At 41.9% G+C, this 20,995-nt stretch overlaps 1 protein-coding gene across 6 annotated transcripts in view; it reads right to left on the bottom strand.

Moving 5' to 3' along the window:
* Positions 1 to 20,995, bottom strand: part of NTS (neurotensin) — a 54,665-nt gene that overhangs the window by 9,634 nt on the left and 24,036 nt on the right. Inside the window, exon 1 of one of the 6 annotated variants that reach the window (XM_061639631.1) lies at positions 18,753 to 18,789. The exons of 4 other annotated variants lie outside the window; for them this stretch is intronic. Coding sequence is in view for 1 of the 2 variants with exons in the window: in XM_061639629.1 (XP_061495613.1) it covers positions 4,930 to 4,999 (70 nt within the window). In the remaining variant the exon portion in view is untranslated. Of the gene's footprint in view, positions 1 to 4,929; positions 5,130 to 18,752; positions 18,790 to 20,995 lie in introns of those variants that run through there. One more of the 6 variants, XM_061639629.1, reaches the window with a different exon arrangement.

Below are 20,995 nucleotides of genomic sequence, written 5' to 3' on the forward strand. Positions count from 1 at the left end.
CAGCAATGGAGAACCCACTGATTTTGTGGGGTGGGGTAGGTTTAATGTCTTCATTGATTTCAGTTCTTACTGCATTTACCCAAAGGCATATCCTGCAAATATTTAAATCTAAGAGGGTGAATAGTGTTAAACATATTTTCAGTGGATGCCAGTTAAAGGACACATTTCACAGTAACCATTTGGAGTTACTCAAGAAATATTCACTGGGTTTGTACAGATCCGAAGTTACCTTTTACCAATGCATATGACTAAAATAGTAAGTGATATGGTTTCATATTTCTGCTAACATAGGTGAACCCTACATTGGCATGTTAGCAAGTCTTGAAGTCCCCTCAACCCTTCTAAAAAGAAGGATCAGTATGGAGCTGTGGAGCATAATTTATACTACACTAAATTGCAGGAGAACATTTTATTGTATCCCCACCCCACCAAAAGCTAAATTATTTTGGTCCATTGCAGCTAAGGATCACTGTTACTAAGGCTACAGCCCTATGTACACATACTGAGGGTAAGTTCCACTGAAACCAGTGGCTCTTGCATCCATATAAATATGAATAGATCAACTACTTTGTCCTGTTGAAAGCAATGGGGTTTAATAATTGTTCTATTGCTTTTATTGGGTTTAAGTCATAGCTAACTTTAGATGGATTGGGGGCATAATATATAAACATGCATGAGAATTTTTCAAGGACAGCGGTATTTGAAAAACACAACAGCAACAAAGGATTGTATAACACAGAGTAGATCCACTGAAATCAATAGACTTGAGTTCATTGATTGTAGTGGATAGACTTTAGCATGACATGACTAGAATCACCCAATAACAATAATAGTGGTTTAGCATAGTAAACATTTTGCAAGATATCTACTGATCAAATCTATTAAGTTCACACAATGTATACAATGTATTTTGAATAGTGTTATTAATAGAACTACGGTGTAAATTATATATAGCACATCACTATATAGGTGCAATTCACATCTTCAGTTTAGTATCTGCAATACTAAAACATTTTGTAAACTCTAATGGAGCTAAAGTGCAATCCAGATAGAACACAAATGGTAAGGGAAATTATCTTTGCTGCCCAGAGCAGGCAGTTATTTTGTAGTGAAGGAATCCAGACAATTTGGTATAAAATAACAGAGATTATGGGGGGGGGCTGTTAGGTATGGGACATGACAGTGAATCTTTAAAACCCTATCAATATGCACCTTCTTGTAAGAAAAAAAATCATTTACAAAATACTAACAAAATGTGTTTACCAATCAGGTAAATGAACAGATGTTGATGGAATGTGGACCAGGAGAATGCCAGAAGTTGGAAGAGCTGGGAAAAGGTTTATCTGGACAAAACTGAACAACGATGATATGCAGATATCTCTCTTCAGAGTAAGTAAAAATTACCCAAGACCATACACTTGATAATAATGCTGCTAATGACGCCTGAAAAGGATGGTTACATGTCAAAATTGCCATTGCATCCTGTATGAATGGCACCGTTTCAATTCAATGAAATCACAAGAATATTTCGAATCTTAGAGCCATCCTCATCCTCATGTCATGCATGATGCATCATATACTAGGAATTAGTGAAAGGAATGGTAGCAGTAATTGCTGTCTTACTGTGTCGTACCAGTTCATTTATTGTCCAGTTCTAACTAAATGTAAATATACTGCCTTCAAGTCGATTCCAACTTATGGTGACCCTAAGAATAGGGTTTTAACTAAAAACATATAAATCTAAGAGTTCAGATTCAAACCTCAGTGAGTTCAATGGCAATCATTCAAAGTTCCATAGACTGCCCATGGATTACAGTGGTATAATCCTGTCAAAGTTAAAACATTTCTTCAAGCTCCACTAATTTAAATGAAAAAGAAATCCTTGGCAAGTGCTTACTCTTTACATTGGAATCCAATGAAATGGAAATGGACTGCCTTCAAGTCGATCCCGACTTATGGCGACCCTATGAATAGGGATTTCATTGTAAGCGGTATTCAGAGGGGGTTTACCATTGCCTTCCTCTGAGGCTAGTCCTCCCCAGCTGGCTAGGGTCTGCTCAGCTTGCCACAGCTGCACAAGTCAGCCCCTGCCTTGTCCTCAACTGCCAGCTGGGGGGCAACTGGACTCTTTGGGACTATGCAGCTTGCCCACAGCTGCACAAATGGCAGGGCACCTAACTCCTGAGCCACTCAGTGTGGGGGTGATCTTTAGCTGGCCCTTGACACCCAGGAGACACGAGTGGGGATTTGAACTCACAGACTCTGGACTCCCAGCCAGGCTCTCATCCCCACTGTGCTATACCAGCTGACTGGAATCCAATAGAATAGTTAAAAATGCTTAAGACTAGATTGTGCCTGGGATGATAAAGTACAAGAAATAATAATGTTCTCAAACTGAAATATTGAATCTTTGCATAAGTTTGTGCTTGACTTTACAATAGCAGTGATCTGCAAAACAATATTAGCAAAAGAGAAGGGGTATGACATGCCAATGAATAAAATAGCCTCTGTCATTTTAAGTGGACACACACCTCTTTTCTTAAACAACTTTCTTAACACTTTTAACAGCACAATTGGTAACAAGATAATGTTTAAAAAATTAAAAGTTGAGATAGTTGTATTCCCATCTCCGGGATGAAAATGGCTTATATCCAAGTACTTCCTAATCAAATTGTCAACTGGGTTGTTATGGTACTCAAATATTTGAAATTCTATAGTGGTTCAATAGTGGTTTGTTGACTTTTTGACATTTTTTGTAGGGACATGCAGTATATTGGATTAAAATGTTAATTTGTTTAAAAAATTAGATACAACCCTAAAAATATTTTCAAAAGTAAGATTCATTAGCTAGAGCTCAGAGATATTTAACGTTAAACCCCACTGATTTAAAAGAGACTTTAATGAATGTATTTTAACTCTGCACTCGATTCTGGCTTTTTACTTCACAGAGTCCACATAAGGCATATGATTAATGTTTAAGGATAAACATTTTAACTGAGATTGCACACACTTTGCTACAGTCTTGAGCTATGCATTATAAACGCGACATGAACAAGTCACATATGAAATGTGGCTTTGCTCTAAATTGTTTTATTAAATATTTCATGAATAGTGATGGAACACCTGCGCCCTTGATTTGAACTAGGGCCACTCATTTTTATGTAGCCCTCTGTGTGTAATGAGTACCATAGGAATTATATACTATTTTACAAATGAGGTAGATTAAAAACAACATTATGGGAAATTATATTCCAAAGTAAAATTTGTACCAGTTACTAATACCTAACTTTAGTGGGAGGAGAATTACCTTTGTATTATATGTCTCCTACTTTATTTTCTATTCTATAAGGTGATCTGCTGCTGCATTTATTTAAACCCACAGCTTCTTATCTCCATTCAGAAAAGTTGTTTCTGATCCTTAAGCTTCATGGGAAATAAATAATGCCATTGATGGGTTTCAGCTATGGACAGACAGGAAAGATGCAGTTTCCCCTTCCAGTAAATCTTCTCCAAAGTTTTAGAAAGAATAGTATTTTACCTTGCAGCGATCCCTATCCTTAAGAGTCAAAGTAGCTAACCATGCATTTTTAGCCGATTCATGGTGCTTGCAGACAGGTGTTTAGTATGGAATGTGTGTGCCCCATATAGGATGGGTGAGAAATTTGATTCAGTTCACATTTCAAGACAAATCTATTAAATTCACACTTTCCAAAACAATATGAGAACCAAAACACAGTCATCCTTCTAAATTTGCACTTATTCAAATATTGTGATGCAGTTCGCCAACCAATGTTTACAAAAATGCATATATTAGGGGAAAGTGTGCATTGAAATGAATATATGAGTGAAAGTAATATGCAAAACTGCATTATGTGACAAGAAATGGCTTGCAAAAATGTGTACATAAGTCAAAGCTGCCTAAAACAATGTGTTTATTTAGAGAAATTTGCATTTAAATGCTGCAGAATTTTCATGAGAATTTAAAAAAGAGAAAGAAAAAAACAAATCGCAAATTGCTGCAGAAATGTGGAGAACTGAATTTAAGGCTGGAAAAACCAGAAACTGAGAGAACCAAAACTGACAGATCTTTCCATCCCAAGCCCCATGTAATAATACCAGCCCAAATGTTCTCCTCTTTAACCCAGATTTACACTTTCTAGGGAAAATAAGATTTTAAATAAATAAATAACCTGTTGCCAATGTCCCTTTGGTGATATCTGAACAACCCCTGTCTGGAAGCATCCTCATTCTTACCACAGATCACTGTATTTTACCAAGGGAAGTGAATTACAGGGAAAAAGTGACTTGCCCTAAAGCAAGTCAGCTAGTGGAGCTGAGGACTAGAACGAGGTTGCCCGTCTTCAAAACCGGATCTATGATTAAGCTATATTATGAAGGCTTTTTTAAAAATCTAGAATAACCTTATTTGTCTGTATGTAGGAATGAGCACTTTGTGTGAGGGCAGATAGACTAAGCAATAAGAATTTTTCAGTTGGTTTCAGCTGTGGTCCATCAGTTTGCCCAGTGCCATAATGAATCTTCTTCGATGGGAGTTAACTGTCTGAAGATAGCTTTTGATTTTGATACAGATGGCCCGTATTTTTAACAGAGCAGAGGGGTAATCGCACGCGCGCGAGTTCCTTGAAACTTGTGGCTTACTCTTTACACACACACACACACACACACACACTGAAATTAGATACCTCTTTAGAGCGACTTCACCAAAGCACCCGCACTCTGGAGCTCCAAACCCTTTCAAATCGACCCGTTATTTCGCAACGTCAACGCCACCCTTTCATGCAGCTCTGCCCGCTTATCCCAAATCGCCCCCGCGCCCTCCTCCTCTTCAGGCGGCAAGCCCAAACAGAGTCGCTCCTTGTCGTTCGCCCGACGCGAAGAGCAGAGAGCGGCTGCGAGAAGGGGGCTTACCTGAGCACAGGCTCCAGGAGGCGAGCGCAAGCAGCATCGCGCACACCAGCTGCATCCTCAGCCTTGCCATCCTGCTCTCTCTCTAGAAAGTAAAGTCCATACAAAGAAAGGACAAGATGTGCGAGCGAGTGAGGGATACACGCGGAGAAACAGAGGGGGAAGGCGAAGAACGAGAGAATTTTGCTGCTTTCCCCTTCCACTGCCTGGAGCTGATTTCTGAAGGTCTGGACCATAAAGGGAGAGCTGGTTTGTTCCCTAAGTATATAAGCGAGGGGGGCTGATGTCACAAACGCGCAGCAGCCACGGTCTTTTAATGAAACACCCATCCACCACCCACTCACCTCCCTCCCCTTCTCCGGAGTGAAACTGAAGCGATTCATTAATTGCGCTGCGCGCTTCACCCTTCTTGACGCAGAGAGAGGAAGAGACGTGGAGAGGAGAGAGTGGACGATAATGCCAATAAATCCTGACTGTGATGGATATATCGTCATTGACAACTTACATGATATAGTTGGTGAGCTCGTTCTCCCGCAAGCATTGATGTGTTAGGATTGTTGTCCAGTCAGTTCCTTTATTCATCTGGTTGTATAGGGATTTGCGTTTTGTTGTCCGTAATTTTTAACTCTTATTTAAAAATAAAATGCTATTTTTAAAAAAAAAAAATGCAAAGCATCGTATCCCAGTTTTAAAAATTAATTTCAGTGACTTGTGCCCATGTAACAGGGATGGAAAACCAGATATGTTGTTGGACTCCAACACCTGGGAGCTTGGCCACTCTGGCTAGAAATGATGCCAGTTCTAGGCCAGCAACATCTGGAGGGCCACAGGTTTCTCACCCCTGATTTTGATTGTTGCAAGGGTTAGGATTCTGCCTTCTTCTTAGCTTCAATCCATTACTGTGTCTCCCTGTCAACATATAAAAGGGCTGTGTGTGCCTGTGGTGCGCATGTGTATACATTGTATATTTGTGTTAATCTATCTATGAGTAACTACTGTGTAATCACAACTGCCCAGAGGACTTGAGATAAACAGTATTTCATTTCTAACCATACACTCCATTAGAATTCCACTTTTCCTTCTAGACATTGAAGGTAGTATACAACCCCATTGCCCACGTTTATCCTCACAACTCTGTGAAGGAGGAGAGGTTGACACATAGTGACTGGCCCAAGGTTACTCAGTGAACTTCATTGCTGAGGGAGATTTGAGCCCAGGTCTTCCTGGTTTAAGTGCAGCATTCTGTGACCAGACTACAACATTCTGCCCAGTACACCACACCAGAGAGGTATAAGGGCCCAAGCTTGCCTAGATAAGTAATGTCTTTGGACCTAGAAACTCTCCCCAACTCATAGTTGTGTTAGCTCAATAAGAATATAAACTCTGCACATATTCAGAGAACAATTTTTGCTGCTTTGTTTACTCCAGGGCTGAGCCTAAGCTCTAATGAGCATCGAACCATGAATCGTCTCACTGATGAGAACATACCACCCCGCCCCCATGTTAATTGCTGTAAAGAGACAACTTTTTCTGAAATCACAGCTGGGTGGAAAAGCTGAAACCATCTCTTCCCATGTGCTACCATACTGATGCTTTTAAGGATAACATGATTACTTGCTAATCATGTTGTTAGCATCATGCACAATTAGGCCCTAAGAATAGGGCATAAATAGTGTCTTGAGAAGCTTGAGCTTTGTGATGGGGCTCATGCCTTTCTTCAAAGCCATAACACCAAACCTTAAATGGGTGATAGATGACTGTTCTAATTAGTTGATAAGAGAAATGAACTGTGCCCATTCTCAGATATTAGCTTGCATGATGTGTTGGTGCCAATCTATATGATCAAAACAGGTTCAGTTGCATGATAATGTTTAAATATGCCTCACCAAGAACTCCAAAAGTTCACACTGTTAATGTATTTATAATGTTGTCATTTGACTCATTTGATGGAGGGGAACAAGAATACAAGAGGCATTTGCAGTCCAGGTTACTATTTATGTCTACACAGAAGTAAGCCCCACTGAGATGTGTGGGACTTATTCATAAGTAAGCATGCATAGGACTGCAAGTTCACTGATATTTAATCAAAACTAATTTGGTTTACAAACATACTCTTTTTACATGGCTTTAGTTTTTGCAATATAATCAGCTGCACTGAAAATGTGCAGACCTCATCGTGGGGGGTGTCAACAAAAACTAAGCTCTTAAATCATTAGTGAATGATTTAATAGTGGATAACTGAACATTGCACAGGAACCAATTGTTAGGTAGCCCTAAAAGATGGATGAAATGAACAAACTCTTGGCTATGGTAAACATAGTAAGTCAAGTTTAGCCAGCTTTCTATTGTTCTTCCACTGGGGGGCATAGTGGAAGTATAAGAAAAACTATCCTCCATGTGGTCAAAATACACTTTGCTCTGTTGAGCACTTTGTACAAAGCAATATGACATGTAGGGACTTCAGTTTGTGGTAGATTATTTACTGTGTAATATGTGCTGGTGAAACATTACCCCCCTTTTGCTTGCATTTTCTGCTATAACTTACCTTGTTTTGGATTGCACACTGCAATGAAAATGATCACTCATGAACATTAATTATTTTAATGATGAAGACGAGGATTAACAGGAATAGGAAAAAACATATTGGCATAGGCTGCAATCCTAGTCATGTCTGCTCAGAAGTTGTTATATGCCTTCAAGTTGATCACAACTTATGGCGACCCTATGAATCAGTGACCTGCAATAGCATCTGTCATGAACCACCCTGTTCAGATCTTGTAAGTTCAGGTCTGTGGCTTCCTTTATGGAATCAATCCATCTCTTGTTTGGCCTTCCTCTTTTTCTACTCCCTTCTGTTTTCCCCAGCATTATTGACTTTTCTAGTGATCACGTCTTCTCAGTATGTGTCCAAAGTATGTTAAGCTCAATTTCATCATTTTAGCTTCTAATGATAGTTCTGGTTTAATTTGTTCTAACACCCAATTATTTGTCTTTTTCATGGTCCATGGTATGTGCAAAGCTCTCTTCCAATACCACATTTCAAACGAGTTGATTTTTCTCTTATCTGCTTTTTCCACTGTCCAACTTTCACATCCGTACATAGACACCAGAAATGCCATGGTCTGAATGATCCTGACTTTAGTGTTCAATGATATCCAAAATGCTCAGAAGTAAGTCCCATTAAATACAATTGGGGTTACTCCTGGGTAAGTATGGTTAAGACTGCAGCCTTAAACATCAGCAGAATATTTATTTCAAGTGTGATCCTACACATACTTTCAAGACTTTATTTCCTGAAGATAGGACAGGGATTTAGAGTGCAATTCTAGGCATGTCTATTCAGAAGGAAGCCCCGTTGTGTAGAGTCTAGTGAATCTGTTTCAAATGACAGTCTACCCTAAAGTATTGCAGAGGAGCACGGTTGTGTGAGAGACCTGCTTAATCTTAAAGTCAGGAAACACACCCCTTGAAAGTTTTATTTTCCTTTTGGGAGGCAGCAGTTTTGCTGCTGAACAGAGCATATTATTTCCACAAAAGGCAAAAAGGAAATGGGAGGTCATGATGACAAAACAAAGCAAGGAGGACAGTCCTGTTCAGCCACCCCACCCCACCCGGAGTGGGATGGCATCTGGAACAATGCCCTGACTTCTGTAGGTCCAAGATGAACACATGAAAAGGGTGTCTAAACACACAGAGTTGGGCAGCATGGAAGTGAAAGTGATCAGAAAGTGAAAGAGACTAATTTCACAGCCTGTCATGCGTAAGGGGTTATTGACAAAGGAAGATAACCTGACTTGTCAAAAGAGTTGTTAATAACTTACATCATCCCCAACCATTGTAGTAGAAGCAGTAGTATTTATTATTTATATAGCACCATCAATGTGCATGACAAATAAATGACATTGCACAGTCATAACAAATCATTATTCCTTCACAGGATGTGGACCTAATCATGAGGAGCTCAGGACAGAGCAGTGCTACTGTCTCACTGAGTGCAATGCGTTGTATTCCCAAGTGAGTGAGTATAGGATTTTCGCTTCATTTTCACACTTCTATGTTAATTTAAGCCTCCTCCTATATACCTTTTCCTCCCCAAAGACCAGAGGGTTTTTAAAAATCTTGTTCCACTACTGTTTGATTTAAAAATTAACATTCATTAGCTTAAAATGAGAATCGGTTCTAAGGGCTGCTCCAACACAGGGACCTCATAAAGGGAATCAACTATATCCCCTTGAAGACTAATTTTGCATACATTATCTAAGAACACTTGCAATGGCTGCCTCCCTCTCTCACACATTCAAGTGGGCCGGTGGTGGCCATTTTGATTGGGTACCTGAAAGGACCAGTCATGCTCCTGAGGCTGCCTCCCAAAACAACTCATGATTCAGTCTATTACGCCTTGCCTTGCCTTTCCAGCTATTATCCTTTTGTCTTTGTAAGGGCTTTTTTCTCTATTTTTATCTCACCTTTGGCAAATTAGTAGACAAGAGCATTTATATCCCTAAAGTCTTCCACACCTTCACACTTCCCTTCAGACTCTTCAATATGTTCTTGACATATTTTCAAGAGGTTGAAGAAGGTCTGGTACTATTGATCCAGGTAGTGGTAGCTTCATTTTGTCCCAAACAAAACCGTGCAGCAACAACTAATGCCAGAAATGGGAAGTTATTTAAAGGGCAAAATGTAAGACCAAATGGGCTTAATCTTTCCTCTTTTCATTCTTTTCTGACATTACCATTGCTCTACAGACATGTTGCATGGTGAGAATACTATGTATCTCAATAGCTCTTTTGTGAGTGGAGTGGCTACAACAGGGATGGGGAATTTGTAGTCCAGCAACATCTGAAAAAACTACAAGTCCCATTATCCCTGGCCATGGGTCATGATGGCTGCATCTGATGGGAGCTGGAGTCTAACAACATCACGAAGGCCACAGGTTCCCCAGACCAAGACTAGGGAGATGCAGGTGTGAAATCTCCACTTGACCATGAAGCTTCTTGAGTAACTTTGGGCCAATCACTCTCTCACCCTGACTTATCCTGCAGAGTTGCTATGAGGATCAAATAGGGAGGCCTGCAGCCTTAAGTTCTTAACACTAATGAAACTATACATTCGCTAATTACAATCAGAGAGGCCCTTCTCTCAGTCCCAACATCTTCGCAAGCGCGATTGGTGGGAACATAAGATAGGGCCTTCTCGGTGGCTGCCCCCAGGTTCTAGAACTCTCTTCCTAGGGAAGCACGAATGGCCGCTTCCTTGCTATCCTTCCGTCAGCAGGCAAATACATTTTTATTCCGACAAGCTTTTGGACTAGAAGATGTTTAAGATAGGGCCTCATAAGGTCTGTTGTATTGTTCTATGGTCCTATTCTTAATGTTTTAAATTGTCTTAGTATCTTAAGTGTATGTTTCATGGTTTTAATGTCGCGAATAGTTTAATTCTATTTTAATTGTATATTTTTGTATGTTTTTTTACCTATGTGTAGTTTTTATTTGTAAGCCTCCTTGAGTTCCAGTTTTGGAAAAAGGGCGGGGTAAAAATTAAGATTCATTCATTCATTCATTTTAATTAACCCTGAGTCTACAAAGATAGACTGTATATCAAAGCACATGCAGATCTTTCAATAGTATGATTACAACCCCAATGTGTTAAATTCAGCCATAGTTGTTATGTAGTGCAAGCAGCAAACTTTTCGTCCATATTCTTTGTTCTTCTTTTCAACAACAGTGCAAAATATAGATAATTAAACTTTCTCTAGATTGCAAAAGTCCTGGCAAACAATTATCTGCGTATCTTTTCTCTGTGCCAGCACATTTCCTAGGTTGGTATCATGTGTAAGATAAGATGCATTAGGTCATAGATATCTGTTTATCTCTCTGTGTGTGTATGTGTGTATATGTGTGTGTGTGTGTGCATGCGTGCGCAGAAAAAGGGAGAAAAGATGCGAGGGCTGCTGCAAACAGTGAAGAGGAGAGGACAGAGCAGCCAGAAGTTGCTGGATAAACCACAGGAAACAAAATGGAATTCATGGGAGAGTTAGTGGGTGGAGAAAGGGGAACAGCTGAAAGTGATGATTCACCTGCCCACTAAAAGCCATTGAAGCAAATTGTCTTCAAAGACATGTGGGGCGGAGTGGAACTGTATTGTTCTAAACTTTTTGTATTATCAGAGGATCAGGTTAGTACAGATTTACAGGGGGGACACTGCATGATAGCTTCTGTTTGCCAGTATTAAAAGGAGATGTGAGCAGCACCAAACACACACTAAACCACCGTGTAGATGAGCCCATAACCTGAACACCACCCTTAAATATGCCCACATTTCATTGGATGTCAGGATTGGACACTCATCCTCCCTTCCAACCAGTAGTGCAGTGGCATATTCAGAAATGCAGAGTCCCTTCATGCTAGTCACACCATGCCTCCTTACAGCTATGCCCCCTTTTCAACTTTCTCTCATCTCCCTTGCTCTCTGTCATCTGCAGGTCAACACTCCACTACAATGGACATCTCTAGAAGCCAATCAGCATGAAAGGAGAGGCTGTGTGTTTGCTGCTGAGAGGAGTCTTCTCAATGGCTGACTCACCTCCTTTCACTCTGGTTCCAATCAGCTCAAAAGGACAAGGACTCTTCTCAGTCCTTGAATGCATGCTCCCTTTCATCCTGATTGGCTCATACATAGATATGGACCTGTCTGAGACCCTGCTCCCCAAACAGTAAGGGGTCTATGTCCTCCTGCAACCTTGGACGACTACACCCATGTTTCCAACAGAGGACAGGTGCAAAGAGCTTCTCTCTGTGAATGAACATTGCAGTGGCTGATGTAGTTACACTGATGTTTCTTTTTTCTTCTCTTTTAGATGTGGCAGCTATTTTGAGCTATGCCACACTCCTCCTATAGCAGCCAATTTGTGACTGGCACCCACACCACTTTCTCAAATGTCCAGTTATGGCCATTTGCCCCAAAAGGTGGTGATTGCTGATGTATAGGCTTGTATGTATATTAACACAGAAGTAGGCCCCATTGTACTCACTTCCTTCTATTGTGACGGTAAAAGCAGTGTATTTGCTACGAAGAATTGTTCCCATGTAGATAAGCCCTATGAGAGACTGAGCCAGTGCAAACAAAAACTGATCAGGAGGAGCAAAGAGTCTAAAGAGATCAGATGCCTCTGGATGAGTGTGAGGCGTCCTTCCCTGGCTCTCCCTGTCAGATTCCTACCTGCTCGTGGTTACTGCCTGTCTCTAGGCACCACCAGGGACTCCACCAGTCCGGACCGCACTCTCTTATGGTTTACCTCCCCGCTCTAGCACTGATCTCAACAGATCCCCCTGCTAGGCAACCACCAGTAACGTCCCAATACTAGTATTCCCAGAGACTCTGAATACTGGTATTGTTATTCTCTTCACCGCTGCCACCATTTGTTACAGTTCCCCTTCAGCCTTGGTCATTACCTTACCCTCCCTTCTGGTCTGTGAAACCCCAGCCAAGGATCAGGCCTTTGGTAAACCAAATTAAGTATTTATTACAGATAACAAAGCTAACAAGATTAACAAGATTTCTTCTTAAGGCACATAAGCATATGGTTTTACTCAATACTAATCTGAACTCCACCTCCCTCCTTCTTCACGCTCTCCTGGCAAACAACTCTCTCAAACCCCACCAAGCAATCCACTCAGTTCTCTTCTCCCCCCCAGATTCCACTCTCACTCTTCCTTTTATACATTCAGCCATTTTAAACACTCAGCCAATCATCTCGCATTCTACTGCCCATTCACTCCCCCTCCTCTTTCACGCCACTTACCATGTATCTTCTAAAACAACAACACTTACCATATATACATTAATATAGGAACATCACATTTCCCCCCCCTTAAACAACAGCAGAGTATTATTCCTGTTCCAGGATTTATACGTCGCGTTAACAAATAAAAGTCTCTATGGGGAAAATGTCTTTCTTTGTTCCTCTGTCTGGTCACGTCACTGCAGTCCCAGCCACTTGCCTGGAAAGTCCATCGGCCAGTACATTGTCCTTGCCTTTGATGAACTGGAAATCCACTTGATAGTCCTGTAGGGCCCAGGACCACCTCTGCAGCATAGTGTTATGGTTTTTCATAGTCTGCAACCATAACAAGGCCCGATGATCCGTAGTCACTGTGAATGTTCGTCCCCACACGTATGGGCGCAACTTGTTCAGTCCCCACACGACCGCTAGGCACTCCTTCTGGACCGACGAATAGTTTTTCTCCCTCGGCGTCAGCTTGCGACTCAGGTACGCCACTGGATGTCTGGTGCCTTCTCTCTCCTGCAGCAAGACGACTCCCAGCACGAGGTCCGACGCATCTGCAGCCACGATGAATGGTTTCTCATAGTCTGGTGCTATTAATATGGGTCCTTGGCACAAGGCTTGCTTCAGTAGATCAAAAGCCTTCTGACATTCATCCGTCCATACCACACGCTCAGAACACTTCTTCTTTGTTAATTCATACAAGGGGGTTGCTATTTCCCCAAAATTTCTCACAAACTTCCTATAAAATCCAGCCACACCCAGAAATGCCCTTACTTCTTTTTTGGTTAAGGGGATCGGCCACGCTTGTATTGCCTCCACCTTGCTCCATAAGGGGGTGATTTTCCCACTCCCCACCTTATGTCCTAAATAGATTACTTCCTTTAGTCCAAACTGGCATTTCTTAGCTTTTATTGTGAGGCCTGCTTTTCTTAAGGCCTCCAATACTGTTGTCAGGTGTTGGACATGCTCAGGCACCAACTTGCTAAAAATGGCCACGTCATCGATATAGGCCACTGCAAAATCTGACATGCCTCGCAACACAGTATTGATTAGCCTCTGAAATGAACTTGGTGAGTTCCTTAGTCCCATGGGTAAGGTCACAAACTCATATAACCCATCTGGTGTACTGAAGGCAGTTTTGGCTCTGGATTGCTCGTCTAGTTCCATTTGCCAAAATCCTTTACAGAGATCTAGTGTAGAGATAATGGTTGCTGCCCCCAATAACTCTAACATTGCGTCTACCCTAGCATAGGATATGCATCTGGGACAGTAATTTTATTGATTAGCCGATAATCAATGCAAAACCTTGTCGTTCCATCTTTTTTCGGAACCAGGACAATACTTGAGGCCCAGGGACTGATGGATTCCCTGATCACTCCTAATTCCAGCATATCTTTCACCTCCTTTTTGATCTCATTCAAAACTTTCCCATTCACATGGTACGGAACAGATCTGATTGGGGCATGATCTCCAGTATCAATGGAATGTATAACTATACTGGTTCGGCCAGGTTTGTTGCTAAAGAGATTCCTATAGGTTTTCAAAACTCTCAGAATCTCTTCTTTTACTTCCTCCTTCACCTCCTCTGACCATTCCACTTGATCTACCCCTCCTTTGTCTTTGCTTTCCTGTACCAAATCTGGAAGTTCAGGCCCACTTCCCTCAGGGAATAAGGTAACTTGCAACACCTTTGCATCCCTGGTATGGTAAGGCTTTAACATATTTACATGAACCACTTTGCTTTTGTTTATTTGGTCTGTGGTGATTACATATGTCACTGTGTCAAGCCTTTCTCTGATGGTATATGGTCCTTCCCAGTTAGCCTGTAATTTGTCATGTTTCCTGGGTATGAACGCCATAACCATATCTCCCACATCATACACACGTTCTCTGGCTGTTCTGTCATACCAGTAACTTTGCTTCTCCTGTGCATGACTCAAATTCTCTTTCACTACTTCCATCATTGATGTTAATTTATTGCGGAATTCCAATACAAAATCTACTACAGATGTTTTGTACTCTCCCAGGGTTCCTTCCCATGAATTTTTTAATAGTTCCAAAGGTCCCCTCACTTTTCTAGTAAACATTAGTTCAAAGGGTGAGAAGCCTGTTGACTCCTGAGGGACTTCTCTGTATGCAAATAAGAAGCATCCCAAACGTTCATCCCAGTCTTGTGGGTGATCTTGAACATAGCTTCTTGTCATGCCCTTCAAAACTCCATTGAATCTCTCAGTTAGCCCATTAGTGGCGGGATGGTAAGTAGTGGTCTTTAGATGTTTTAGACCACAACATTTCCACATACATTGCATCACTTCTCCCATGAATACACTGCCTTGATCCGTCAGCACTTCATGAGGGAAACCCAGCCTCATAAAGATTTTTAATAAAGCCTCTGCCACTACAGGGGCTTCTACAGATCTCAGTGCTTCTGCGTCTGGGTACCTGGTGGCAAAATCCACCACCACCACTAGATATTTCTTGCCATGCCTTGTGGGTTTGAAAAAAGGGCCCACCAAATCTATTCCCACTCTATAAAAGGGTTGTCCAATTATAGGAAGGGGCTTTAAGGGTGCCTTGGTCTTTACTCCACTCTTTCCCACCTTTTGGCATATTCCACAAGATAGACAATGTTGTTTTACATCCTTGGAGATATTTGGCCAATAATAATGTGCAGCCAATCTCCTCTTGGTCTTTTTTATTCCCAGATGTCCTGCACATGGGACATCGTGGGCTACCTCTAGCAATCTGGTTCTGTATTTGCTAGGTACTATCAATTGCTTCACTGGTTCACATTCATCCTTTCTCTCAGCAGGCATCCACAGTCTATATAAAATCCCATTCTCACACACAACTTGATTCCTCAGTTTGTCAGTGAAAGGAATCTGTTGGGTCAGAGCTTGTTCCTTTATCTGCTTCAAACTTATATCTTGATGCAGCTCTTCCCTGAATTGCTCTGCTTCTTCCCCAGAGACCACTTGATACAGTCTGTCTCCTTCACCAGGCCTGCTAGAGGTTGCTATGGTGACCTGAGGCTGGTTAACAGATTCCACCCTGTTTGTTTCAGCCCCCCTTAATATGGCTTCTTTTTCTCTGCCAATTTGCTGTCTGGTCACTACATAGATCTTTCCTTGGGTGCCCATTACATCCCTTCCCAGTATTACTGGTTCTTGTTGCTGGGCATTAATGCCTACTTTATATCGGCCCTCTCGGCCTCTCCAAGTCATATCCACCAGGGCCACAGGCAAACTTTCTGGTTGACCCCTCACTCCTTGGATAGTCACAGTTTCCTGAGGTAATATTACCTCAGATTTTATTAAATCTGGCCTCAGTAATGTCTGAGCGGCACCAGTATCAAGCAATGCCCAATAATTTGCCCCTTGTACACTCACTTCCTCTCTCAGACTTGAATCAAGGTCTGTTACTTCTGTCCAGTTTATCTGGCAGAACTGAACCTTTTTCGCTGTTTCTAAAGCCTTGGGCTCTGTTTTCACTGTCCTTGTCTGAGCAGGATTACTAATGGGGTTGGCAACCTCACATTGAAAACGTAGGTGCCCCGGTCTACCACACTTGTGGCATAATTTCTCCTCACTTTTAGGGTACACAGATCCACTCTGGGGTGTCCTGTGCCCTTCAGATTTTAATGGAGGACTCACTCGCTGTGGTACCACATCCCTTCTGCCAGCATTATATGATCTGGGTTTAAACTCTCTTGATGTTTTCCCCACCCAGCCAGTTCTATTGGAGGTGAAGTGATCCGCCATCTCTGCGGCCTCCTGCACCGATGTAGGGGAACGGTCTTTGACCAGGAGCCTTATTTCTGGTGGTAACTGATGGTATAATTGATCCAATATCATGAGGTTTTTCACCTCCTCCACAGACTGAGCTTTTGCACTTGTCAGCCATTTCCCAAATATGTCCATCAGTTTTGCCCCCAGCTCCACGAAATACCTCCCTGTCTGTATCTGGCAGTTTCTGAAAAGCTTTCTAAAATAATCAGGCCCCAGTCTGAATCATTTAAACACTGCTTCTTTGAATTCAGCATAGGTGACGGGCCTGTCTGAGGGGAAATATTGGTATACCTCAGCCAATTCCCCTTTAATCAGGTTTGATAAATACTGCATGTATTTATCTTCAGGTAGCCCCCACAACTGAGCTGCTTTTTCAAAGGTGCTGAGGTAAATTTGAGGATCTTGACCAGGCTCATAGACAGCAAAGTCCTTTGGAGTAATTTTTATTTTTGCTCCATCTCTGTCTTTCCTTGTCTCCTCAGAGTGAAATTTCTCTCTATCAAATTTTAACTTTTCTACTTGTAATTCAGCATCCAATGCTCGTTGCTTCTCCCTCTCCTCAAACCCCAATCTCATTCTCTCAATTTCCAACTCCCTCTGTTTTTCTGTTTTTCCTTCTCTGCACCTTCCATCCTCAATCTCTCAGCTTCCAACTCCCGCTGTTTATCTTTTTCCTCAGCCTCCATCCTCAATCTCTCAGCTTCCAACTCTCTCTGCTTGTCTTTTTCCTCAGCCTCCATCCTCAATCTCTCAGCTTCCAACTCTCTCTGTTTTTCCTTCTCTGCACCTTCCATCCTCAACTTCTCTCTCAAGTACTCTATATAAGCGGGATTGCTTAAATATCCTTCTGGGGTCTCTTCTCTGACAGGTTGTTTTTGCTGGGCAGTTGCAAATCCTATAAGTGCTATCCTCAATTCATCTACCCCTTTATCCTCATGAGGTAAATTGAATGTTATGCACTTCTCCACCAGCTCCTCTCTTTTCATTTTTATGTATTCAGCCACGGTGTTTGAGTTCACTCACTCTTTGCCACACACTCTTTGCCAGTCACTCTCACAAGAAATCTTGTTTTGTTATTTCTGTTTGCCACACAACTATTAGGGATTGTCTAGTATTCGTATCTCACTGCTACAGCCAACACCTGTGACGTAGTCTCCTTTGTCACCACGTGTCTTTGTTTGTTGTTCGTATCCCACCGCTACCACCACATGTGAGGCGTCCTTCCCTGGCTCTCCCTGTCAGGTTCCTACCTGCTCGTGGTTACTGCCTGTCTCTAGGCACCACCAGGGACTCCACCAGTCCGGACCGCACTCTCTTATGGTTTACCTCCCTGCTCTAGCACAGATCTCAACAGATCCCCCTGCTAGGCAACCACCAGTAACGTCCCAATACTAGTATTCCCAGAGACTCTGAATACTGGTATTGTTATTCTCTTCACCGCTGCCACCATTTGTTACAGTTCCCCTTCAGCCTTGGTCATTACCTTACCCTCCCTTCTGGTCTGTGAAACCCCAGCCAAGGATCAGGCCTTTGGTAAACCAAATTAAGTATTTATTACAGATAACAAAGCTAACAAGATTAACAAGATTTCTTCTTAAGGCACATAAGCATATGGTTTTACTCAATACTAATCCGAACTCCACCTCCCTCCTTCTTCACGCTCTCCTGGCAACCAACTCTCTCAAACCCCACCAAGCAATCCACTCAGTTCTCTTCTCCCCCCCAGATTCCACTCTCACTCTTCCTTTTATACATTCAGCCATTTTAAACACTCAGCCAATCATCTCGCATTCTACTGCCCATTCACTCCCCCTCCTCTTTCATTCCACTTACCATGTATCTTCTAAAACAACAACACTTACCATATATACATTAATATAGGAACATCACAATGAGCACATCCCAGCTTCACAAGCCACATGCACCCTCATCTGTGGATTTTCAGTCAATGCCTCATTTGACTGCTTGGCAGATGAAGATGAAAGCAGGGCTAAGATCAAGTGCACTGTCAGTTTGATCTAACGTACAAGGTTGAGTGTTGCACAGAAGGAAGCAGTTTGAAAACAAGCAAGCAAACAACCATAAAACATATCAGCTGAATCAGTTTCTGATGTGAAATGCAAAGGTGAAAGTGCAGTCCTCCTGAGAAAGGTTTGAATCCTCCTGTAGAACCACACTAGTACTGCTGCACTCAGTAGGTATTTTATTGGGGTCTGTATGACGGGCACAAACACTTTAGAAGGGCATACCTTGGAATGTTCATGACATTCACAGCCATGTCCTCCCTCTTTCTTTCTTTCTTTCTTTCTTTTTTTGCTGCTGGGTTAAGAATGAGATCATGGTTAATGCCTTTCCCACAACAACAGATTTCTCTAGGAGCCAATAACCATGAAAGAGGAGAGTGTTAGCTGCCGAAAAGAGTCTTCTCAGTGGCTGACTCACCTCTTTTCAATCCCTCTTCTCTTTCACTTTGTCACAGCAACAATGCCAGGTTCACCACACCAACAGTATCATGGAGAGGATCAAGTAGACATTGAGGTTTGAGGATCTTGCCTGCACACACCTTTGCTGGAGTTCCAGCAACAACGCTGTGGGCAAGAAGCACTCTGAACCTGGGATGGGTGGTAGAGAACCCACTACCCACCCTCTCACTCTCCGTTGCCCTACTGTGAATACAACTGAGTTATGTAACACCAAATGGTGAAAGGGGGCATCCCTTAAGCAAAATTAAAACAGTGAGACAGCTGAAACATCCGCCACTTTGCTGAATAGCATCAGCTCTAAGAAGAATGGGGAAGGCACCTTATATGTTTGTGCAGAGGAACCTTGTAACTGTGAAAGCTGCAAGACAAAGGATACCAGTTTCTCATCATTGTATCTCTGCTAGCAATGACAGTGCAGTCACTGGGAGTAAGGGCTCATCTACATGGTGGTTTACTGTGTGTTTAGTGCTACTCACATCCTCTTTTAATTTGCATGGTTCACATGATGCTACCTGCAAACAGAACCTATCACACAGTTTCCTTCCTGTAAATTGGTACTAACCCAATCCTCTGATAATATGAAAAGAGAAGGAAAAAACCATCTTCACTACATATCTCTAGGGCTTGCAGATGCTTTGCTCCGATTCTTTTAGATGGGTGTGTCAATTTTTCTCGTCTCCATGCCCACTCCCTCCTCTTCCTCCCTTTGTTCATTTTATTTCCTGTAGGCTGAAAAGCAACTTCTGGCTGCTGTCCCCCGTTCTGCTAGCATTTTTATATTGCTGCAAATGGTGCCTTTATTTTCTTTCCCCCCTAACTTGTGCACAAAAACATAACACTGTTCAAACAAAAAATTGTATTGCAGCTGTATCCTACCAGGAAAAACATAGATATTTGCACTTCCGGTTTTTTTAAAGGAACCCACTACAGCATGCTTGGTTGCAAACAACCAGAGGGAGTGGAAATGTTAAATTAGAGGGTGTGGTCATTAGGAAACTGCATCATTGATCCTTCCTCTCAGCGTGAATAGAAAACACTGTGTTTGCAGCTGCCATTGAGCCCTTACTGTGGACGGTGCAAACAGAAAACGGAGGTAAAAACAGTGTCTTTAGTACAAAGTAATGCTTCCATGCAGATATGCCCTAAGTCTCATTGAATTCAAAAGGACTGAGTAGACATGGTTAAGATGATGCCATTACCTACTCCTTGCAGTTAAACTTTTTGTTTCCTGAGCTGTGCAACAAATAATTACTGAGTTAGGCTGCAATCTCATGCACGCTTACCTGGGAATAAGTTCAATTGAACCCAATGAAGCTTACTTCTGTGTATACATGTATTGGATTGCACTGTTAGCTGATATCCTATCCTCCACTGAGGCTTGGGGAGGCAGAAGGGCAGCTGTGTTTACTCCTACTTTATTTACAATAGCCTACAACTATTTTGCTGTCAAACCTCCTCCTGTTGGTTGTGCTCGTATTGATCCCATTCTGCTCTTAGCTTTTTAAACTTGTATTTTGATTCAGTTCACACTTAAAAATGAACCTACCTAATTTGCACTTTCCAAAACATTACAAGAATCAAAACACAGCCATCCTTTGCACTTCTTTGAACTTTGCAGTGCAGTTTTGTTTTGCAAAAATGTGTATATTAGCCAAAATTGCATAACAAAATGTGTATATTAAGAGAAATTCACACTAAAATGCAGATGAATTCTCATAAGGACATTTTTTTTTAAGGCAAACTGTCATGGAAATGTGGAGAAATGAACCTGGGGCTGGAAAAATGAAAAACAGAGAGAAACCAAAATTGACAGATTCATCCATCCCTAGCCCTAGCCCCAGCTAAGCTGTTGTCTCACCATGCTAGGGATGCCAGGTTCAAGGCCTGAGACTGATCCTGTATCTTAAGGAGAAGAGAAAGTCAGCCAAGTGCAGGTGTTCTTGCAACATTGTAATGGCAAAAAACACAAGGTGGGATTCTCCCTTCTCCCTGCACAACTTTTAAAGATA

Source organism: Rhineura floridana, chromosome 8 (assembly GCF_030035675.1).
Source record: "Rhineura floridana isolate rRhiFlo1 chromosome 8, rRhiFlo1.hap2, whole genome shotgun sequence".
NCBI lineage: Eukaryota > Metazoa > Chordata > Lepidosauria > Squamata > Rhineuridae > Rhineura > Rhineura floridana.